The 25,648-nt window shown below is 39.8% G+C and overlaps 2 protein-coding genes across 2 annotated transcripts in view; one reads left to right on the forward strand and one right to left on the reverse strand.

The window, feature by feature from the left end:
- The window catches only part of STX3 (syntaxin 3), a 176,796-nt gene that overhangs the window by 102,661 nt on the left and 48,487 nt on the right, over nt 1-25,648 (reverse strand). The window lies entirely within an intron of this gene.
- CBLIF (cobalamin binding intrinsic factor) lies at nt 112-25,577 on the forward strand. Its single transcript, XM_082341329.1, has 9 exons — nt 112-862; nt 1,560-1,736; nt 2,479-2,592; nt 3,008-3,148; nt 5,021-5,202; nt 9,291-9,468; nt 10,841-11,042; nt 13,195-13,313; nt 15,379-25,577. Exons 1-9 carry the CDS (start codon nt 760-762, stop codon nt 15,438-15,440), a joined length of 1,278 nt encoding a protein of 425 aa, XP_082197455.1. The 5' UTR covers nt 112-759; the 3' UTR covers nt 15,441-25,577.

The raw sequence follows: 25,648 nt of genomic DNA on the forward strand, positions 1-25,648 counted from the left end.
GATATACTTTGCTTTATTATACAGCTACAATTCTAAAAAAGTTTTTAATATATACATATTACTTAATATAGTTCGTTGATCTCACGCTTTGCAATTACTTACTTTAAAAGATAACATCTGAAAGCCCTGGGTGTTTGAAACTGCTTTCATCCCCAGATAAGGAAAGAGAAATCAAACAAAACAATTTATGGCCCACTGCTTTCCCGACATCAAACAACTTCAAAGAGCCTAGGCCGGAACCCAGGTCATGTCAATTTAATTCATTGCATAAAGCCAGACCTCACCTGGCCGATGCTCACCTGAGAGCCTAAGAGGGCGTATTGGAAAGCAAGTGCCTCAGACTGTAAGTGAGGTGGTGCCTTAGGAATCCCCCAAACCTCAATGAAGTGGTTGCCGATAAACAGCCAAGAGGCTGTCTGGGTGTGCAAAGGCTTAGGAGAAAGTCTGTTATACGCACACATTAGCCGGCCTCCCAGGATTTTAGTAAAGGACACTTGGTCATCGCATATTAAGCCCTGAGTGTCTCCTATGACTGTGCGGCCTAGATGTGACCTTCAGGCACCTTGGAGGCTCTATAGTAGGTAAACTTAGATAAGCAAATGGAAATTAGTTTTATCAGGGAGAGAGCGGTCAGCATAAGTGGTTAGGAGTGGCTGGAGGATGGGGGAGGAGGTCAGACTGTTTTACAAAGAGAAGCGTATATAAGAAAAAGTAGAGAAATACTCTATTTGCAAACACTGGGACTTGTGAACGGGAGACATGGACAGGACAGGGGAGAGTGGGATGGCCCGGGTCACCCTCCAACTCCTGCCCCTTCTCTGGGCTATGACTGGGACCAGCACCCAGACCCGAAGCTCATGCTGTGAGTAGAGCATTTTTTCCAAGGTCAGGGAAGCAGTTACCCTGGGGATAGGCAGAAACCTCAGACACTGACGTCTGCTCATGTGGTAGTGCCTGAAAATAGCGATCACTCTAGGAGTTCCAAAACGGGTGAGTCAGGATGTGAGTGTGTGTGGTTCATCTTTCCTGACTTAATAGCAGAAGTTCTTTGAGAGGCAAGTCTATGCATTTTACTTTAAGAGAAATTGAAATACCATTGCAGGAATGATGGTTGATGATACAGAGAAAGACCCTCAGTGGCCGTTCTGACCAGGTACCACTACTAGTGAGAATGTTGGGTACCTGCTGAGGATAGGTCATATCCCAAATCTTTCATATTTTTCATGTAAGAGGGAGAAAAAAATGGATGCAAGGAAACCAGTGACTTCTAGGAACATGCTAGAAATAGCATGAAATGTCTGTGAGCCATAGTGCTCGATGTTACAAAGTGAAAAATCACTTTCTTAAAGATAAGGGTTATTTGGGAAGATGTAGGGACTAATTGGCCTCAAAAGAAAAAGCCCAATGTTTTCCCCATTGCTCTTTAAAAATCACCCCAAAGGGAGCATCCCTGAGGATACCAAGGCTAATCCTGTCTTCTCCTAAGAGACACAGGAAACATGTTTCTGAGACGAGGGAATGAGGATGAGGGGTTTGGTAAATGGCTTTGTCCCTTGCAGCTGTTCCCTTAGCAGAGCAGCCCTTGGTTAATGGCATCCAAGTACTCATGGAGAGCTCCGTGGTCAACTCTGCCTTCCCAAACCCCAGCATCTTGATTGCCATGAACCTGGCCGGAGCCTACAACTTGGAGGCCCAGAAGCTCCTGACTTACAAGCTCATGGCCAGTGACACAGCCGGTGAGAAGCCAGGGCCCCTCTGCCCGCTCCCTGAATCTCCACCCCCAGGGCCCACCTCCATGTCGCCCCACCCCAGTGCTACCTGTGATGGTACCTGAATCACCCACTTTTCCCTGCGTACCTGGAAGGACTCATGTGTGAAGTGAGGGCATTCACACAGGAGGGCAGTAAAGCAGAAAGAGCTCTAGATTAAATGTAAAAGAGTGGATTTCCAGGTCTGGCTCTGCCACTTACTAATTCTGTGACCTGGAACTAGTCACAGATCCCCATCAACCACAAGTTCGTCATTTGCGAAATGCAAATAATTCTAATAACAATAACACTAATAGCAATAACAACAACAATAACAATAATAATAAAATCTCTGTTCTGCCTACCTCACAGGAGTTGCCTTGAGGTTCAAATTAGATAAACTTGAGTAAAGTTAAAATTATCTTGTAACTATACATTTTTTATATAGGAATTTGTATGGGTATTCTTGCTGTTTTTCTAAACAGATACCAGGAATTCCTTATGGGGTTGTCAAGTCACATAGAGGCCACTAGATTAATGGCCTACTTAATGTTTTTCCATACTTCTTCAATGTTTTTCCATACTTCTTTCCTTAAGAAAGATCAAAAAACTAATCACATTATTTAAAAAATCGAAATGATCTGGAAAGAAGCAGAGAGCTCAGCCTGGCCCCTGGTGCTCTCTCCCGTGAGAACGCCTTTGTTTAACTATATTGTTCTCTCTTCTACAGACCTTACCATTGGCCAGCTTGCCCTCACTATTATGGCCCTCACCACCTCCTGCCGAGACCCTGGGAACCGAGTATCGATTCTACAGAGACAAATGGAGAACTGGGCACCTGCCAGTAAGACCTCATCAGAAGGGAGGGGGAAGTGAGGCAAATGGCCCTTCCTGAGAATTTTAAATCTATAAAAAAAAAGGAAGGGAGAGTGGAAGTTTAGGCAAGAGACACAAAGTACCTCTGATGATCCCACAAGTGAGATCTCCACTTCCTATCCAATGAACTAGAATAGACCACTATCCCAGGGAAACAGTTCTATGCCATCATTGAAGAGAGCAGCATCCCTTTTATTCTGTTCTCATGCCAGATGACAGTGTTACTCTGAGACACATGGACGTTATCTCTTGCCATATGGTATCTTTCTTTTTGGACAGGTTTTCTAGCAATGTCTCTTTAAAAGGTTTGGCTTTTCCTTTTTCACAAATATCTTCTTTATGGTGAATGTTAGTCTTATGAAGGCCCTCTATCCCTTTCCAAGGCCTCAATACCCATGCTTCATCCTTCTATGGGCCCAGTCTGGCGATCTTGGCGCTGTGCCAGAACAACCCGGAGACGACCTTACCCATAGCGACCCGCTTTGCCAAGAGCCTGCTGGCCAATTCCTCTCCCTTCAACGTGGGTGAGTAGGTCACCACTTTCACACAGTGCCCTGAGCTGGGAACATCAAGGTCACTGAAGGGTAGAGCTGGAGGGAAAGTGGGAGGGGGGGGAGCTTTCCATGGAAGAGGAGCTCAGGACCATGAAAATGTCTGTAGATGAGAGATACTTGGCAAATATTTGTTGGACATGTGAATTAAGGTATAAATGAAAGAGAGAAAATAAAACAGAAACCAGGACAATACTTGACATGTCTGACAGTTACAGACAAATCAGAATCTCCATTGAGAACAATAAATATGTCATCCAAGTCAGGAGTTGTTCCCAGACGAGTGATTAAATTATTAAATCAGTGTCTGGACTCAGTCCCACCCTGAACCTCCTCTTAAATCGCTGCTGTTGTTTCCACACTCTATTCTTCTCGATGCTTCTCCTTACTACATCCAAATATTCTCTCTCTTTTTTTTTTTTTTTGGCTGTGTTGGGTCTTTGTTGCTGTTTGTGGGCTTTCTCTAGTTGTGGCGAGCAGGGTTGGAGCAGGGCTCTAGGTGCATGGGCTTCAGTAGTTGCAGCACGCAGGCTTCAGTAGTTGTGGCTTGTGGGCTCTAGAGTGCAGGCTCAGTAGTTGTGGCGCACGGGCTTCGTTGCTCCGCGGCATGTGGGATCTTCCTGGACCAGGGCTCGAACCCATGTCCCCTGCGTTGGCAGGCGGATTCTTAACCACTGTGCCACCAGGGAAGTCCCCAAATATTCTCTTTATACTAAACAGCTACTCTCTGAACATTAAACCCATAATGCTCCCCTTCAAGGATGCTCTGGAACCATCTTATTCCTTCATCCTGCAAGCACGTGGCTGCTTGTGAATGGAAGCTCTGTCCTCTACCACACCATGTCCTTCTTCTGCACATAACGATCCCTTCTCTGTATGATGCCCTCTGTGGGGGCCACTGTTATGCCCCTCATTGGTGGTCATCTTTTCTCCTCTACCACTATCTAAGCAACAGTATTATCTCAGGTTTTCACCCCTTATACATGCCACATGAGCAACCTCTCTCCTTTCAGGCTTTATCAGACCAGCACACAGGTAGATATTTACTCAAGTACCCTCCCCATGGGTCAAACACAGACTGGCCTCTGTTTCCCATCTGGGACCTCATGCATTGCTGGGACCTCTCTGCCAGTTCAGGAAATTGGGACTTCTTTGCCAACATTGTCATCCTTAATGAGGTGATGAAATTTTGGTTGGAGATTAGGGTGGGGAGGAAAAGATTGATGAAAAAAGTGCCATCTGGCAAGTCTTTGATTTGTTCTGTTCTCGTCATGCCAGAGTTTGCCCATTCAGTTCATACATAATAAGAATGAAATAATGAAAAAAGCCCTTGTGCTGGGTACTATGGGAGATGAAAATCCCCGCCCTCCCCCCATCCGAGAACACACAGGGCACAGTAACAGCAGAGAGTGCCGAGATTGCAAAACAGGTACGAACAACAAATGCTAAAGGAATCCAGAAAAGAGACTACACTTGTTGTGTGGGGTGACAGAGAGGACTTCAGTGAGAGGTGGTGATGGCTGGACCTTCACCACTGCTGACATTTTGAAAGATAAACATTGGGACAAGAGAAGTGGGATTGAAAATGCTGCTAGTTGACTTTCATTCAAAGCATGAGCTGTGGAGTCATACAGATCTGCATTCAGGTGTGTGGCCTTGGGCAGTTACCTAACCTCTCTGAGCCTCCATTTCCTCATCCCCTAAATGGAGATAATTATAGGTCCTATTTCACAGACTGTCCTGAAGGGTAAAGGAGGTAATGAACCTGAACACAATAAGCACACAAATGTTAGTTGTTCATATTGTGGTGGTGGTGGTTGTCTTATCCCGTGCTGTGATTCTCAGACACAGGAGCAATGGTGACCTTGGCTCTGACCTGTATGTACCACAAGATCCCCGTAGGTTCAGAGGAAGGTTACGGAGTCCTGTTCGGTCAGGTACTAAAGAATACTGTGGAGAATATCAGCATGAGGATCCAAGACAATGGCATCATCGGAGACATCTACAGCACTGGCCTTGCCATGCAGGTAAATGCGTCATGGATGCCCTTCGCTGGGTCCATGTCCCTAAGCCTGGATTGTAGGACCAAGAGACCAGGCTTCTGGTAGTACCTCTGGGGAGGACCAGCTACTGTGAATAGAGGTAGATTCCTTACGGCACCTGTGCCTCAGTTTCTCTACTGGTGAAATGCAGGTAAGTGTTAATTCATCCCTACCTCACAGGTAAAGTATAAAACCAAATATGCATGAACTCTTTTCCCTTCCATGGAAAAATAAATAAATAAATAAATCCAAGAAATATATTGGTTTATTATGAATAATGATCAGTTTGTTCATAATAATTATAGACAATTGAAAGTTTGGTGTATTAAAATATAAGGATATTCAAGGAGGTCCTCAAAAAATATTGAATCTTCTGATTCCATGCTGCCAATCAAGTGTTCTTTTATCAGATCTTTACCTTGATCCAAAAAAAGGTGGGATTGTATTCAAAATGATTAATGAAAATAATCTAAAACTGCCTGGACATCTAGTCTTTGTCAAGGTCTTTTACTATCTCAGTCTCAGTTCAACCTCACAAAGATCCCTAATATATGGCAGCGCCAGATGTGTCTGGTCATCAAGTCTATACTCAGTCCTATGCTTCCCTAGTATAGAGTCTCAGGCTTGGATTGTATAAGATGCTGCTTGATATAGCTCCAAGTACAACCACACACACACACACACACACACACACACCCCTCCCCTTCCATTGATTAGGGCAACATCTTCCCGTGGAAAACACACCAATAATAACGGGGAGAGAGAACCAACTAGAATAAAAAATTAAAGGGTCATCTGTGGCCAAATCCTGTAGTCCAAACTAAGAAATTTATGCTCCAGAGTCTCAAAATGCCCCATGGGATTAATAGAAAAACTACATCATGACCTTCCCAACTTGGAAATCCCAAGAAACAGAGAATCATAATATTATGCTTAGTGAATTAAAACAAGGAAAGAAAGATAAATGCTGCATGATATCACCTATATGTGGCATCTAAAAAATAATACAAATGAATGTATATGCAAAACAGAAACAGACTCATAGATATAGAAAACAAACTTGTGGTTACCAAAGGGGAGAGGGAAGGGGGGAGGGGCAAATTAGGGGTATGGGACTAACAGGTACAAACTACTACGTATAAAATAGATAAGCAACAAGGATATACTGTATAGCACAGGGAATTATAGCCATTATCTTGTAATAATCTATAATGGAGTATAATCTGCAAAAATACTGAATCACTATACCATATGCCTGAAACTAAAATAATATTGTAAATCAACTATACATCAATAAAAAATAAAGAAACAGAACCATGGAGTTACAATGCCAACCCTAAATCTAATTTAGCTCTGGACTAGTGCAGGGGGTTGGAGACTGGTCTGATATTCTATACATTAAAAATTAGTGATGTAATGTACAGTATGGTGACTATTGTTAATAATACTGTATTATATATTTGAAAGTTACTAAGAGAGTAAATCTTAAAAGTTCTCATAACAATGAAACTATGTGTGGTGATGAATGTTAACTAGACTTAAACTGTGACCATTTGACAATGTATACAAATATCAAATCATTTGTTACTACACCTGAAACAAATATAATGTTATATGTCAATTACATCTCAATTTTTAAAATATTTTTTAAAATTAAGATTAAAAAATGAGCAAAGGACATAAATAGACTAGAAATTAGTTCATGTTAAACATAAGAGTAAATACAAAGTCCCCACTCCAATGTGCCATAGGACCAACTAATGAAAATAAAGTTAGTTTCTACATCATGTCGTGGTCAATAAAATTTTGTCAGAGAACAAAACACTGCCAGGGCTCAGGTCTAGAAAGCTTTGTCGGGGAACAAAGGAAGTCTTGAAGAAATCTAAGGCAAGTTTTATTCATGACGCACTTAAAATAACCTTGCTCACCTTAGAGCCAGACAGAGAAGTGTTTGCTTTTGCTAATTTGGTTTGTGAATTCTATTTGGGATTTTAGCACCTGCAGAGTACACCGTGAAAAGCTGTACCTGGGAATTAAAGTTATTCTTTGGAAAAAGGCAGGACCTCCATATCCAGATATCATCCATATCCAGATATCAAAGGCCACATGGATTACTTATCAGTTAGGATACATAACCTCTCCCTACCTGAGTTACGCCAGAGTTTACCCAGGCAGTCTGAAGTCTGAAATCACCAGATATCTACTATATAAACTTTTTCTAATCTAAAATGTTCTGGTGTCAAAAACAAAGGGTTTCTAAGGCTGTAACAACTTGGGTTTGCATCCCAGATTGGCCACCATCTTAGGCAAATATTGAATTTCCTGGAATTTCATTTTCCCCATAATAGCAAAGGTATAAAAAAGTCACAGGCACAATGTGGCATTTAATAATTGTTTGTGATCTCTCCCAGTGGAAGAGAGGTGATATTTAGCTTCCTTTGCAGCCTTCACTCACCCTCTGCCAGCTGTCAGTGCCCTTCAAGTGACCTAGGCCACCCACTTTGTTTCCCAGAGGCATTTCCTCCTCTTTCTTCCATAAATATTCCAACGCTTTCAAGGTTCCTCTGACAAGAACCTAACTTGGGGACATAAACTTCTTCATGCGAAGTTATTATTGACTTCTAACTGGCTAATGCATTACTCCTTTCTAAAGAGTTGGTGTTGTGATGTTTTATCCCAAGGGGATACATCTCACTTAGTGGGATTTGGGATATGAATATGGCAAGTGGACGAGATACAGATACGGTTGCTGGGAAAGCCTAACTGATGCCCTTTAACCAAACTGCCCTGTAAAGGGGCCTCTGGGAAGAGCCATTGTCATGGTTAGGGAGGTTAACAGAGCCTGTCAAAACTGCCTAGTTGCTCACAGTACTGCCTCTAGCTCACAGGCATTTCTGGCTCCCCTCCCTTCTCCCATTTCCCATTCAAAGCTTCAGGTGAATGGGTCATCAGCAACCCCAGCCCATTAACATGCTCTGGTGGATGAGTCAGCACAACCCTAAAGGCAGGGAGGTGCTAAGGACAGCTTCCCAACACACCATTACAAAATGCTTTTGCATAGCATCCCATCTGAACCTCCAATGACCGCCCCAAAGGTAGGCAGGAACTATGATTTCTGTTTTACCCATGAGACAGAAAACTCAGCAAAGTAGAGTGACTTGCTTGGTGTATTCATCAAGACTCATTTTGCAAATAACAGAAACCCAAATAATGTTTGCTTAAGAAAAAAAAATGGAGATTTACTATTTCACATAAACTGGGGGATCCAGGGCTCGATTAGGTGATTTCAGGATTAGTCAGAATAGAGGGCTCAAATCATATCAGGGATCACTCTTTCATCATCTCTCTGCCATAGTTTTTCTCATTCTCTCCTGCTGTATGGCTTCTTCAGAGTGGCTGAGAAAGATGGTCACTAGCACCTCAATGATTACTAACCCCTCAATGATTACTAACCCCAGCAAGGCGGAAGAAATGTTTCTCTCTCCCAATGTCTGTGTATCGTGGAAGGACTCTGATTAGTGCATGTGTCCATCAATCACTGTCACCAACAGGATGGCACTCTACGATTAGCCCAGCCCACAAGTCCACCCTTGTGGCCAGGATCGTGGAGCCTCTAGCTGACAGTACTGACATGATCAAAGAATGTGGGTAGAGTCCACCAAAGGGTGTGTAGAACAACAAAAAACAAAAGAAGTCTACTACTGTTAGCTGGCCAGGTTGTCCTACACTAAATCTGCCCCAGGAGCTTGCTTTGCCAGCTCTCATCCTCCTTCTACATGCAAGAACTGTTAGTAAATACAGCAGCCCTAATAGCACTCCCTGAATCTGAGTGTAGCTCAGATATTTATTGTGTGACTGCTATGTGACAGACACTGAACTAAGCAGTGGGGACACAGCTGTGAATAAGACAGATGTTGTCCTGAACCTCGTGCAGCTTCGGTTTTGGACTCTGGTTGATCACAAAGATTAGTGATCAAGTCTGTCCCTTATAAAGCTAATAAAGGCCAACTCTCAGCTATACCTAATCTGTCTCTCTCTCTCTCCCCACCCTCCCACCCCCACCCCGGCCCCAGGCTCTCTCTGTGACACCTGAACGACCTAACAAGGAGTGGAACTGCCAGAAGACCATGGATTCTGTACTGGATGAGATTAAGGAGGGGAAATTCCACAACCCCGTGTCCATTGCCCAAATCCTCCCTTCCCTGAAAGGCAAGACATACCTAGATGTACCCCATGTGTCTTGCAGCCCTGGTAAGAACTCTTAACATCTGTCTCTCCCTATAAAGTGGCAACTTATGCCAGGAATGATACTTGGACCAATTTTAAGTGGCATAAGGGCTTGTTAAATCCATGACTGCCATGTAGGCAGGGCCAGTTCCTAAGAGTTGTGTGTTAGCATGCAGCCGTGCTGTCCTGCCCTCAGAATTCTGCTCCCACGTCCACTTCATTCAACACACATTTACTGAGCACCTACTACAGGTAAATCATTTTGTTGGATGCTTGTGGAGAGAGAAGATCCATGGTCCTAACAGTCAAATAACATATGACTTCATTCATTCATTTGACAAATGCACCAAACATTAGGCAATATCTTATCATATCTGCTATTTACAAAGTCAGGAGATGGTATGTAGACAAAAACTACAATATTTGGAAGAATGAAATAAGTATTAAGCAGAAATAGAAACCATATACAGTGCAAAAGCAAAGAAAGTATGACCGATCATTGAGTTTGGGAACCTTAGGAGAAGAACAGAGTTGACATTTCAGCCAAGACTTGGAGATATAAAAATGTGCTCACAGCACACCAAAGGGACGGGGTGGAAATCTGGCACATTACCTTTTTATTTGAAATATCTTTATTTTATCCATTTACAAATATAATACAGAGATACTTAAAATTCAAACATGGCAGAAATATACATCTAGAAAGTAGAGTCCTGCAAAAAAATTTATCACCCCAGAGTCTTTGGTATAGAGTCCTCCAACTCTTCTTTCTAATCAAATACTAACATAAAGTATGATTCATCTTATGTTGCATGGACTTCCTGAGATAAGCAGAGATTAGTAAGCTCCTTGTCTATCTCAGTACAGAATCTATAGAGACCACAATTAAGCAATCTGACCACAATCATACCAAACATAGCCACATTCACTAACTCCTTAGGCTGCTTCCCAAAGATTTCCCAACTTGAACAAGGTGGCCATGGAGTCCTTCCTAGGATTCTACACTAGGTGCCCAGGTATTTTGTTAAATGGTCTGAAACTTACTACCTTTGCTTCCAGATTCTTCGGGTTAACAAAAAACCCCAAGTGAACAGAGAGCACCATGTAAAATACATGACTTAGGGCTCACAATCCTCCCTTCAGTTTACAAATCCTTTTAACAAAATAAACGTTCGTTATTAAGCTAGCTGTCAGTTCTTCAGCTACGATCAATTCTCTAGGATGGAAATGAGAGCTTCATAGGTCACACCAGTTCTTCAGAACAATCCACAAAGGACACAAAACCACTGTCATCTCTTGAAATGTGTTCTGGTATAAGCTGCCAATAACAGAGATTTTGTACCTATACTACAAACCCCATAATCTTTAACAAACTTGGCCTCTTTGCTCTTCCCAGGTCATGAAGTGCAACCAACTCTACCCAACCCTCCTAGCCCTGTTCCCACCTCAGCATACAATATCACCGTCAAATACACCATAAATAACCAGCTGAGGGGTGTGGAGCGTCTCTTCAATGAGACCATCAATGTTAGTGTAAAAAGAGGATCAGTGCTACTTGTTGTCCTAGAGGAAGCACAGCGCGAAAACCCCACATTCAAGTGAGTGTTAGAAGTGACATGCACCACTCCTCCCAAGCCCAACCTGAATTCCCATTCTCTCTCTCCTTCCTTCATTTTCTTGCTTTTTTCCCTTCTGATAATGTAACAGATCTTTATTTAATAGCCCTTTGAGGAGCCTGCAATCTAGTAACTAGGCAAGGCTCTCATAAAAATTAAATCATTCAAGTCAATATAAGATGGAGTTTTTAAAACAGGAATTCAAAGGAGAGAGAGCACAGTGTGGATTAGAAGAGTCAAGGAAGGCTGGTGGCTTTGGACCACATTCAAAGAATAGGTACCATACAGGAAGATATGGAAGGATGGTATTCAAGGAAGAGGGGGATGGTGAGGACAAAGCATTCAAGACAGGACTGAGCAAGGAATTTAAGGTCAATGAGTAGACCAGCTTGACTAGACAAGAGAATACAGGACTGAATTAAATGAATGATGTCTGGAAGGATAGATTGGGTGATATTGTAGAAAGCCTGAAATACCAGGCTAAGGAATTCGGACTTCATGTTGCAGAGAAGGGTTGAAAGTTTTTGAGTAAGAAAAGTCATATTGTAAAATGTTAATTGGTCTGGGGAATGAGTGACAAGGAGGAAAGCTAGGGCATGACTACAGAAATGAAGCTGTAAACTGATGAGGACTTCATCTAGGAGAAACGTACTCATACCAAGGAAGATGCCCCAGGGCTCATGAGTGACTGGATGTGGGGGTCAAGAGCAAGAAGCTTCAAAACTATTGGTAGGAGTGTCAGGAAGAAAGAATGTCCTTCAGAGAAAAACCCAATTCCTTTAGATGATTAATTGTTGGCATTCAAAACAGAAACATTAGGAAGCTTTTAGAGGTATAAAGGAAGTCCTAGAAAAAGAGGTCAGGACAAGCAAAAGAGATTGGGTAGTCACCTGATAGAGTTGACGACTGAAGTTAGGGACAGTGTAGTAGGTGGCAGATACAATGCTTCCAATAAACCACGAGACAGATATAATTATTCCCATTTTACAGATAGAACCACTTAGGCCCAAAATGGTTAAGTAATATTCTGAAGATCACATAACATGCAACTAGTGGAATTGAGATCTGAACCCAGATTTGACTGACTCTTATGTTCTTTCTACTACCCAGCTGGGAAAGGGAAAGATATAAAAATAAATCACAAAGGAGAACATTAAACTTTGGGGAATGTTTATAGTTTGCAAAAAGAGGGAACAGTAGAGAAATATGGAGAAGCCTAAGCTGTAGGAGGAGGAGGGGGAAGATGCCAGGTCATGGAAAGGAAAAGAGGAGATACTTTCAAAGGAAAGATGGCCCAATCCAAATTCTGCAGACAGATGTCCAGGAGAAAGACTGACAAAGGCCAAGGAATACACGAGTGACATGGGATCTGTTCTCCAGGGTTAGGATAAGTACACGTGTCTGCCGCCCACAGACCAGCTCCATAACTTCCCTAACTTCTGTAGAACAGGTCAAGATAAAGATTGCATTTCGAGAATACTTAATTTTCCAACAACCTGCTGAATATACTTTACTTCTTCTCTAAGCTTAGCTTTAATTTTGCCTGATTTAACTTTTCCTAACTATAAATGTAATAAATACACATAGAAGAAATTTTGAGGGGGGAAAGCATGAAGAAGAAAACAAAGCATCTATAGTCTATCCACAATATAATCACTGTTGATATTTTTTATAATTTTATAGGTATTTTCTCCATGCATATTACAAATAGTTGTGATCCATAATATACGAGATAGATATTTCTGATACAACGTGTATCCCACATTTTCACTTAATATTATTGCATAAGCATTTTCCCATTTCACTGAAAAATATTGAAAATTATGATTTTCATAACTGCAAAAGAGTCAATCTTGGATATTCATTCCATCACTCACCTAATTTTTTTGCCCATTGTTGGACATTTACATTTTAAAAATTTGCTTATTGATAGTTTTTTTAAAAATCTGTTCATTTTATTTTTATTTAATTCCAAGTGAAGTAATTTTATGTTCATTAGTCATTTGCATTTTCTCTTTGAAACATGATTTTTTCTGATCTTTAAAGCATTTAGAAGGTCTCTGTCCCTTCATCTTAACTTCTTATTGCCTGACTTAAAGTGAGGTATTAATCGTATATGATTTTATTCTTACAGATTTGAAACTACAATGACACCCTGGGGACCTATGGTCTCTTCTATTAACAATATCGCTGAAAATGTTAATCACAAGACGCATTGGCAGTTCCTGAGCGGCAAAACACCTTTAAATGAAGGTGAGAGAAGAAAAGGAATGTGGGCATTTTCTCCATCGTTTGAAGGCTAATTCTTTCATTGCCATATTTAATTTATTCATTTATTTAATCGATAAATAATTGTGAGACTGTATATATATATACAATAATTGTACATATAGCTGTTACATACGTATGTACATATGCAGATATATTATGAATATATATACAGTGTTGATAGATAGATAGAAAGATAGAACAGATGGGTAGCTCTCTAAAATAGCTTTTGAAAAAATCAAGAATCCTAACTCCACTCCGAGCCAGTGGGAAAATATCCAGTGAACAAGAAAAGTGGATTGACCTAAAGTAGTAAGAGCTAAAGAAGGAAAAAGCAGATGTGAGAAAGATTTTTTTTTTTAAGTGTGTGATCTAAGAAGATGGCCAATTTGGGGTTAAAAAATTAAACATGTATGTGTAAAGCAAAAGAACAGTGAATTCATAGCCAGTGGGAAATAAATGAGAGGGATAAGATAACATCTATTAATGTAGTAACGTTATCTTATTTTATACTCACATCAACTCTGTAGGCATTAGTGACTCTTTTTACAACAAAAAAAACTAAGTCTCACAAATAAAAAAGGGACTTGCCCAAGGTATACACGTAGTATGTGGTAGAGCAGATAATCAAGACCACAGCTTCACTCAAAATCCATTCTTCGCCTTCTTTTGTTGTAGTGTTGTTAAAAATCACCAGAAAGAAGAATGTTTGGGTGGGGAAAGTGGGAAGAATAAAACTCAGACTTCAGCAAAACCTTAACAATCTTTAAAATGTTTGTGCAAATACTAAAATATCCTGCAACTTAAAGAGTACTGGTCTATGGTTTTGTCGAAGGATGATGTTACCTAGTTAACCTGATGTTCATTGTCACCGTGCTTTGTCAAGATGCTTCATTATCCAAGACTACAATGAGAGAGACGTTTTTCCTAGAGCCTACCATGGATTTGACAAAAAACTCTGTTCAGAATTTGTGGAATTGAAGCACAGCATTTAAGAAAGATCTTAGAGTCACATAAGCCTTGGTTAGGATACCCTTCTCTCTCTCTCTCTCTTTTTTTTTTTTTTTTTTTTTTGCCACACCATACAGCTTGCAGGATCTTAGTTCCCTGACCAGGGATCAAACCTGGGCCCAGCAGTAAAAGCGCTGAGTCCTAACCACTGCACCACCAGGGAATTCCTGAAGCCCCTTCTCTTATTTTCTAGCTATACTAGGCAAATAATGAATCTTCTCTGAGGCACAGTGCCCACAGCCATAATATGGAAAGAGCAATAACCATTTCTTAGGTTATTGTGAGGATAAGAAATAATGTGTTTGAAATGAGTAAATTCAGTACCTTTTGCATGGCATTTGTTCAAAAATGCTAATCACTATTGTTATTAATTCTCTTACCACCTTCATCTCAAGAATTGCCCTGGGAACTTAAATCAGGCTAATTCTCATGTCTGCCAGTTACTTTTCTTCTCTGGGGAAAAGAAAATCCTCTGAGATCCAAAAAGATTTGGGCCTGAAATTGTCATGCTTTCTGATGCCTGGCTACTTCAGAGTTAATCATCGATTATGTCATCATCTGTGTTTCCTGCCCAGAAAGAAAAGAATTCTCAACCCACTGCCCTTCCTCACTTCTTACAAAATCTTCCAAAATGAACATGAGTTCCTGCCTTGAATGCTCTAAATTTGGCTTACATAAGCCATTTTAATAGTAACTGCTTTCTTGCATACTTATTATGTGTCAGATACTGTATGAGGCATTTGGCAGTCATTATTTCTAATCCTGAAAATAATTCTTCAGCATAAATACTAGTAGTACAATAGTGTGTATGAGGGAAGGAGGCTGGCACAAGATAAGGGGCTTGGCCAAAGATGTGCTCCACATGGCAACTGAGAACCTGGAAACAAGGACCCCTGAATCTCAGTTCCATTCTCCCTTCATACTAATCAACTCTTTGGCGATTTTGTCTCTCTAACCAATTTAATGGGCTGGTCCCGTGGGAGGGTGGCGTGGTTATGGGCACCGTGGGCACCTCGTGTTGTTCTCTGCTTGTTTCCAGGAGTTGCTGACTACAGACCCTTCAACCACGAGCACATCACAGCCAACTTCACACAGTACTAAGGAGGAGAAGGATTGAGCTTCTATCAAACGTCCCCAGAGGACGGCTGGAATTTTTTTTTCACCTCATTTCAAATCTGTGCAAAATAGTCGGTATTTACAATGCTACCATATTCCTGGTTAAAACGTGGAAACCACAATGTAAAATAAATGATGCAAACTTCACTGGAGTTTCAACATCTGTGACCCATGAAAGAAAAAGTCCGGCTTCTCAAGACAATGACGGCCAGTCATCATTTAAACCTACGGTGAGGGGGAAAAGGGGGCGTCTCGCTGATATTTTGGAAGGTCATTCTGATCTTTTTGATTAATTAACCAACACACTCTTTTATTCTATAAAGGAAATGATGTATCTTTAAAACTTCTATTTTTATTTCTTACACCAAGTACTCCTTTTCAAATCACCTAGTGTAAACATATATATGTACACACACATTCATCCATACATAAAGTGACCAAAATTATTTCATATGAAGCTCCCAGATGGTTCAGAACTAGGTAAATCATGTTATCGATATATCACAACTCTCCCCTTCCATTTCCAATATTTGTTCTGCGTAAATCACATTTCAAATATATTTTATATAATTTATATATGTATTTAATATATTAATATGAACATAATGTGTATTTAATATTAATATAAATTTAACATATAATATGTTTTATATATTAAATGTAGATATATAACTGTGTCCCATAAATAATACATATAATATTTTAGATATAAAATATAGATCTATAATCTCACCCTGTCCTACATATGTATATAAATACGGAAGTTACAGATCTTTGGGAGAAAAATTTAAGACAATCAACTGGTAAATTCTGCTTGTTGGAGTCAACACTGGAACAAACTTTCTAGAGAAGAATATGAACATTTGTATCAAAAGACATAAGATATACACTTTGATCCCCAAAAGTCCTAATTCTGAAATTTATAGAAAGGGGGAAATCATAAGAGGACACAGATATATATATAAGAATCTAAATGTCAGCTGGGATGATTAGAGAAAAAAACTTAGATATGCAGCCTCAATACAGTTCCTAAAACTGAAGCCCAGAAGCGGACAGACTTCACGGCCCCATCACAGGCCTCCCCTCCTGGCAACTCAGAGTAAGAACCTGCTCTCTGGTAACAATCTGGCTCCCAGGAGAAAGAGGCGTGAACCACACAGGCCCAGATCCTCACACCCATCACAACTATTAGGTAAGTCACCGTATCCCCGAAAAAGACCAGGACTGTTACAATGGTAGAAACCCTCAGGGAGTGGTGAATAAGTGCTCTCTCATAACATATCATAATGTTTGTAATATGGAAAACATGGAAACAATGTGTATATCCAAAAACAGAGCAATGCATAGGTAAACCCTGGTGGGTCTGTATGATGGGATTCTTATAAGTCACTAAAATTCATGTTGAAGATAAATACTTGATGACATGAAAAGACATTCATGCATAGCCAAGTGAAGCAATCAGACTACACAACATCACAATATCATCCGTCCCAGGGTGTGACAGTGGTTATCTCTGCATGATAGAATGATTAGTGATTGATGTTTTTTTGTTTATTTGTTTCTCTGGTTTCTAAGTTTTCTCCATTCAACACATAATAATTGAGCAATGGAAATGGGGGGAAATTATTTTAAACAAAGATGACTTTTTCTCCTTTAACAAAAAATTGGGCAACCAAAGGAAGGTGTGTGTGTGTGTATTCCACACCCAGCATTTGCTCTAATGATAGAAATTGAAGGAAAAAGAGGGGCATGAAAAACTAGGGGGAATCTCAGGCTGGTTTCATGTATGAAAACCTCGTTTTAACTATCTACCTAGTAATTAACTGTGTTCATCTGTATTGGCAGGGGTGGGGGACAGGGGATTGAGGTTGACAATGGGTCTGCTATGAGAAGTTGCAATTCCCCTTTGAGGAAGCACCTTAATTAAATGTAGTCTGTGTGGGTTCATTTTTGCGTAATCTGTAATGCCCCAGACTGCATTCCGTTGTTTCAGTGACTACAATAAGTGCTTTTGTGACCTCTAGTGGTCATGGCTGGTAAAGGCTAAGCCTCCTTTAGGGAGTGGTCAGTTATGCATAACCACTTTTGCGAAGATGCAGGAGAAAAAGGAAGGAAGATTGCTACCAAATACTTTTCCCCTATTTAAAAATAGTAAGGAATTAACAAAGTGGATATAGAGGGAACATACCTCTACATGATAAAGGCAAGCCTACAGTCAATATCTTACTCAAGCATGAAAAGCTGAAAGCATTTCCTCCAAGATCAGGAACAAGACAAGGATGCCTATTCTTGCCACTTTTATTCAACATAGTATTGGAAGTCCTAGTCACAGCAGTCAGACAAAGAAAAAAGAAATAAAAGGAATCCAAATTGGAAAGGAATAAATAAAACTATCACTGTTTGCAGATGACATGATACTACATATAGAAATTCGAGACATTACCAAATAACTAGAGCTAATAAATGAATTCAATAAAGTTGCAGGATACAAATTAATATAAAGAAATGTCATGTTTCTATATACTAACAACAAACTATCAGAACAATTAAGAAAACAATCCCACTTATAATTGCATCAAAAAGGATAAAATAAGAATAAATCTAACCAAAGAGGGAAAATACTTGTACTCAGAAAACTATAAGACACTGATCACAGAACTAGAACAAATTCTAAAATTTGTATGGAAACACAAAAGACCCTGAATAGCCAAAGCAATTTGAGAAAGAAGAACAAAGCTGGAGGTATCATGCTCCCTGATTTCAAACTACACTTCAAAGCTACAGTAATCTAAACAGTATGGTACTGGCACAAAAAATAGATCAAAGGAACAGACTAGTGGATCCAGAAATAAACCACACTTATATGGTCAATTAAGCTACAATGAAGGAGACAAGAATATATGACGGGGAAAAGACAGCTCCTTTAATAAATGGTTTTGGGAAAACTGAACAGCTATGTGCAAAAGAATCAAATGAGACTACTTCCTCACACCATATACAAAAATAAACTCAAAATGGATTAAAGTTGTAAATGTAAGACCTGAAACCATAAAACTCCTAGAAGGAAACAGAGGCAGTAAGCTCTCTGACATCAGCCTTAGCAGTATTTTTTTGGATATGTCTCCTTAGGCAAGAGAAACAAAAGCAAAAATTTTAAAAATGGGACTACATCAAACTAGAAAGCTTTTGTACAGCAAAGGAAACTATCAATCAAGTGAAAAGGCAGCCTACTAAGTGTAAGAAGATATTTGCAAATGATGTATCTGATGAGAGATTCATATCCAAAATACACAAAGAACTCATACAACTCAACATGAAAAAAAAAACACCTGATTTTAAAATGGGCAGAGGACCTGAATAGACATTTTTTTTCAAAGAAAACATACAGAAACCAACAGGTACATGAAAAGATGCTCAATATTGTTAATCAGCAAATCAAAACCACAATGAGAAACAACCTCACACCTGTCAGAATGGCTATCATCAAAAAGACAACAAATAACAAGTGTTGGCAAGGATGTGGAGAAATTAGAACCCTCGTGTACTGTTGGTAGGATTGTAAATCGATGCAGCCACTATGAAAAACCGTATGGAGCCTCCTTTAAAAATTTAAATAGAACTGCCATACGATCCAGCAATTTCACTTCTGAGTATGGACCTGATGAAGATATAAAAAAATATAATTCAAAAAGATATAAACACTGCAATGTTTATTGCAGCACTATTTACAATAGCCAAGATATGGAAGCAACCTAAGTGTCTATCAATAGAAATCTTACCATTTGTGACAATCTAGATGGATCTAGAGGGTATTGTGCTAAGTGAAATAAGTCAGACAAAGAAAGACAAATATTGCATGATCTCACTTATGTGTGGAATCTAAAAACAAACAAGCAAACAAAACAAAATGAAAACAGATTCACAGATACAGAGAACAAACAGGTGATTGCCAGAAGGGGAGCAGTGAAATAGGTGAAGGGGGTTAAGAGGTACAAACCTCAGTTATATAATAAATAAGTCAAGGGAATATATAGCATAAGGAATGTGATCAATAATATCGTAATAACTATTTATGGGTCCAGATGGTTGCAAGACTTATCGTGGGGAACATTTCATAATGTATGCAAGTGTCAAGTCATTATGTAGTACATCTGAAACTAACATAATATTGTATGTCAACTATATTTCAATTAAAACAAGTTTTAAAAGGTACAAATGAACTTATCTACAAAACAGAAACAGAGTCACAGATGTAGAAAACAAACTTATGGTTACCAGGGAGTAAGGGCGGGGAGGGATAAATTGAAAGATTGGGATTGACATATACACACTACTATATATAAAATAGATAACTAATATGGACTTACTGTACAGCATAGGGAACTCTACTCAATACTTTGTAATGGCCTATATGGGAAAAGAATCTAAAAAAGAGTGGATACATGTATATGTATAAGTGATTCACTTTACTGTACACCTGAAACTAACACAACACTGCAAATCACCTATACTCCAATAAAAATTTTTTAAAAAACCAAAAATATTCCAAAACAACTGACTACAATTAAATTTCACAAGTAAATGATTCTTGTTCCTTTGGGTCTGGGTTTGCCAATCAGCGTTCATACAGTTGCCTGCTTCTGGAACCAAGTCCTTGACTTTGTTTGCAGGTACACTCTTTAGAGTTGTCTCAGCGATGCCAGCTTTAAGCTCTGAAACCTATGCTAATAAATCAATTTCCTGAAATACCATTAAATACATAAATAAATAAATAAATTTTTAATAAAAAATAAAATAAAAACAATATGCAACAGTACTTGCCTTTAACCAGCTATCTGAATGACTTGTAGCAAGTTCATGATTGAAGATAACATGCTGATGAGGAGGTAGAACTAAATACTTGACTCCTCTAGCCCCTCCCAACTGAGAGCCTGTAGTTCTTTGAAACAGCAAAAGCCTTGAGTCTTGCTCAGAAGTGCAAATGATTCTGAGATTAAAATGAACACACACACACAAAAATATGAAGAACAACAATTCTGGCCAAGGAAATAAAAATGGAAAGGGAGAGAAGATGGAATTTAACAAAAAGTCTTAAATTTTATCTTGAAGACCAAACATGCAAAACGTGCCATAATGTTTTTTGCAAAGTAAAGTGCAAAAATGGAGACCTTGACAAGACATATATAAAAATGTGTAATAAAGTAACAATGATTAAAACAGTGTATCACTGGTTTCAGAACAGAGAGAACATGAGAACGGAATAAAGTGTCAAAAGGAATCAAAAAAATTATGTGGGAATTTAGTACATTATAAAGTCACATATTAAATGAGAATTTTCAACTTGGAAAAGAATTATGTTAGATCCCTACCTCTGGCCTTTATAAGCATATGATCAGAGGCAAAAACTCTTAAGAAAATTACTGTCAGATTTTTCTGCTTAAAGAAAAACATAATGGGGAATTCGCTGGCGGTCCAGTGGTCAGACTCCTCGCTTTCACGGCCAAGGGCCCAAGTTCGATCCCTGGTCAGGGAACTAAGATCCCACAAGCTGCGTGACATAGCCGAAAAAAAAAAAAAAAAATCATAATGGTCATGCCTCAAAAAAAAATTAAAAGACATACTGAAAAATGAAAAAAAAATCAAAACATATACAACTGAAGTGGAGTTAATGTACTTATACATAACAAGCAGTTTTGAATTGATAAAAAAATGAACAGTATGATCGAAAAGTACACAAGCAAGCAAATCACACATACAGTAAAACAAACAGACAAAAACATATGAAACCAAAGAGATGAGAAAAAGTTCAACATTGCTAGTTATTTTTTAAAATTTTTATTGCTAGTTATTGCAAACTAAGGGACTTCCCTGGCGGTCCAGTGGTTAAGACTCCATGCTTCCAATGCAGGGACTGTGGGTTCAATCCCTGGTCTGGGAGTTAAGATCCCACATGTTGTTTGGCCAAAAAAATAAAAAATAAAAACAAAAAAGCAAACTAAGTATAACCAGATGTAAGTTAGATCACTAAGTAGAACTCAGAGAAGGCTACCAGAAATCAACTTTAGTTTACCTTGCTACTATTTATCCAAACCAACTCTGTAAGGCTGGGGTTTTTTTTGCATTTTCTCATTACTCTCTGATATTAAAAAAAAAAAGTTGTGTTGTCACTTCTAACCACAGAAAACATATTGATTTCAGTAACTAAAATGTCCAAAACTGTGTAAAAATCAAAACTCTGAATTGCATTTGAAGGTAAAGCTGCTCCCCGCTCCCAGCTCAGCCCAACTCCAGATAGAAAGTGGGGAAAACAAAAATGGAGGCAAGGGAAGAGGTCTCTATTTCCTCACTTCTGCACATTTACCAATCACTTAAGATCTTTTCTGCCCCTGACCCCTCACCTCTGACCCCTTTGGGATAGCTTACCATCATGGCACCTGTTATGAGTTGACTTGTATCCTCCTCTCCTCTGAAAAAAACATAAGTTGGAGTCCTAACCCCCAGCACCTCAAAATGTGGCCTTATTTGGAGAAAGGATCTTTACTGAGGAAATCAAGTTATAGTGAGGTAATTAAGGTGGGCCCTAATCCAATAAGACTAGCGTTCTTATAAAAAGGGGGAATTTGGACACATGACAGACAAACATAGAGGGAAAATGATATGAAGAGACACAGGGAGAAGACGGCCATCTACCAGCCAAGCAGAGATCCTTCCCCACAGCCCTCAGAAGAAACCAACCCTGCTGACACCTTGATTTCACACTTCAAGCCTCCAGAACTGTGAAGCAATAAAATTCTATTGTTTAAGCCACCCACTCTGGGGTACTTTGTTACAGCATCCAACAGTACCGACTCGGGTCCGGGTAGAGTTTAAAGTATACTCTTTCTCTTATGGTGCTTTATGGAGTCTTCAGAGGACACACACACACACACACACACACACACACACACACACACACACACACACCCTAACCCTAACTGCTGAGGACATCTCAGTTCCCTTGATGCAGGCAAATTCACCTCTGCTAAACGTTTGGCTGTTTGCATATAATTCTTCTCACAGGCCCTGGACATCCATCATTACACCTCTTCCACCTTCTTTCTCCTTGTCTGTCCATTGGGTTCCGTTGGACAGGATATAAGAAAACCGTAAACCCACACACTGCACTGGGGTCCGCATCTGGTCAACAGGATATTCACACCTTTGACCTGCCATCAATAGTAATGTGGCTACTTCTCTCTACTCTGATGTCACAGGCTGCTTTGATCAGCCTCCAAACATAGACTTTCCCAAGCCTGTGTCAACACCAACCCCCTTCAAACTGCAGAGGCCTCATATCAAGGTCTCTGCGTGATCTTGAAGTGTCTCTCACTAAGCTTGATGGATCACCTCACCCCGAACCATTGGAGAGAGGAAGTGAAACTCACAGTATATCAGCTCTGTCCAAAGAAATCTTTATTGTCATTGCCAGTTTCCACTTCCTTTCTTGATTTTTCCAGTGCTTTTTACAGGCTGGAGGAGAGTGGGTACCTAAGGAAAGCAAAGCCACTTCCAACCAGCTCCTTTATAAGTCCAGCCTAGGAGGCCCAGCTCCTCACTTTGGAATACGGGGATGTCCACATACCTTGGGCCCTCAGGCAAAACTAAGTCAGAAGCAATTCTGCTTTAAAACCCTGTTATAAACATAACATTGGATGTGGTTTTTCACCTTTCATATTGGCAATGCTCTAAAAGAACTTTCATATCCTTCCTCAGAAAGGGTGTATATAAACAGTCACGCTGACACATTGTTGGTGAAGGCCAGTTTCAAGCAATTTTATGAGGTAAAATGATTTTCAATGAACATCCCTTTGATCCAGTGATTTTTCTTTGGAATTTGCTCAAAAGAAATACCAAAACAGTACGAAAATGGTATGTATAAGGATGTTTATTACAGCATGGTCTATAATAACAGACTTGTAAATAACTTGACTAAGCCACAATAGGGAATCATTTATTATGGTGAAAAAATTCATAGGAATACCACGGATCTAGTCTGTAAACGCCAAGACAAAAGCATGAACAGTAGTTGGCATTGTTCCCTCTTCTTGGCCAAACAATTAGGACTAGACCCATTCTTCGTGCCTGTTGACTTACTCCCTGAGAAATGCTGGAAATAGCTCTCTTGTAAAACTCTATTAACTCCCCAAGTTGGGACTGACTCTAATTTAGCTGGAAAGCCTGGAATATGTGTAGACACAATCATTTTCCTCATGGCAGTAAGGTGTGTATGTGTATGTGTGTGTGTGTGTTTGTGTGTGCCATTTAAGTCAACAACCGGACCTGGGACTGGGCTACAAGTTTCTGTTATCTCTGGATGTTTAAATAAGAAGATTAAAAACTGAGGTGTTAGATAATTTTTATACAGATGGGAAAAATATACATCCCAGTGAATACTGGCCTGGATAGTCCAGAAACAATGCCTTGTACCTATACTCTACTTTTTAAATTTTCAAAGTGCTCATAGAGCACTGATTCCCAAACTTGATTGGGCATTAGAATCACCTGTGGGGCTAGTTCACAATAGGACTTCCTGAACCCCACCTTTAGAGTTTCTTAGTAAGGGGGGACCAGATATTTACATTTTTAACAGAGGCCTCAGGAAAGTCCAAAGACCAACTTTTGAGAGATGTTAGCAAATGCATTCCAATAAAAGTAAGTTCATCAAGGTTCTTAATCCTACTTTGCATCATACTACCTGTGTAGCAAATCGTTTAATCCCTGAACCTCAGTTTCCTACAAATAACTGCCACTGAACTATCAGAAGAGAAGAGTAAATAAAAGAGCTGTGAAAAATCGAAGGGAAAAATGATTTTCTGTGATCAGGGAAGACCTCGGGTCCACCCTTCGATTTTTCACAACCCTTTATTTAAACTTCACATATCTCAACGTTAGCTATTTGTATTCTCATCGTATCATCCCTACATAAATATAAATTCATAAAGGATCACTGATTTTTCATATTTGTATCCTCCATTGTACTTAACACAACTCTTACAAAGAAAAATAGACATTACAGTACTCCTTAAATGTAGAATTTTGAGTTAATTTTTAGTTCTTTTAAAATAAGCAATGAGGTAGAGGTTTTAGGGCACCAAAAGACTTAGAGATCAATCAAAGAGTGATTGTACTGCAGCTTTATTCTCCATCCAAACAATCTTATACAATATTCAGCTTGAGATTTTTAAATACCTGAGTACATTTGAATCTCCCACTTTCGGTGGAAGGGAGAGGGGAGCACAGAAGAGCTGCCCAGAATCCGCCACGGGCTGAGGGGGCGGGGACAGTTTAACCCTTTTAAAACTGCTCTTGGGACAGAAATGACTGGCTGTAATAAAATTCACTAACTCTTTTGATACAGATTCAGTGTGCAAATAATCAAGAAGTACATAAAACTGTGGACAGGGAGAGTTCTTCCAGCAGCTTTGCGAGATTACAGGTTTTATTTGTTGCCATTTACGATATTAATCCTTGGAGAAAGACCACGCACAGATTTAGCATGATTTAAATACAATAGACATCAGCCTCAATTGGTAATCCCATCGGTGTCCTAGAAGCTTGGAAAAAGATACTCCCTCTTTCTAAATGTTAAAAAGCTTCAGGCCCATAAAAATGATTTGCCCAACATTCTCCCAGAATAATTATACCTTTTTTTCATTTTAACTTGATATCGAGTCATATTGTCCGTTCACTGGGGTCTGTGGAGTCACACCGACTGTGCTCAAATACTGATTGTACTGTTTTCCTGCTGTGTGACCCTAGGAAAGTTAAATCCTTTGACCTTCGAGATGGAATCTGCAAAGTGGGTGTAATGACTTACTTATCGCATGGATTCGTTGGGAGGACTAGACGCAAGGATGAGGTACTCATCGCCCGACACATTGCAAGAGCCCAGTAAATGTTAAGACACTGATGAGTCCTTCGCTTTTTTCTAACGTCTTGCGGGAGAGAAAGGGGCTAGAGACGCGGCGTAATGTAGTGAATTTTAAGGAACCAACTTGCCATATGAACCCAGGCTTTCTCAGCATGGTACTTCGCGGAGAGAACTCCCCGCCCTGCCGCCCTCATCTCCGGAGAGACCCCAGAAGGAACGCAGAGCCCCCAACGGCCAAAGGTGCGCCGGGGCGTGACCCGCAGACACCAGGCCGGAACCCAGG

This window comes from Balaenoptera borealis (assembly GCF_965194805.1).
Source record: "Balaenoptera borealis genome assembly, chromosome: 11".
NCBI lineage: Eukaryota > Metazoa > Chordata > Mammalia > Artiodactyla > Balaenopteridae > Balaenoptera > Balaenoptera borealis.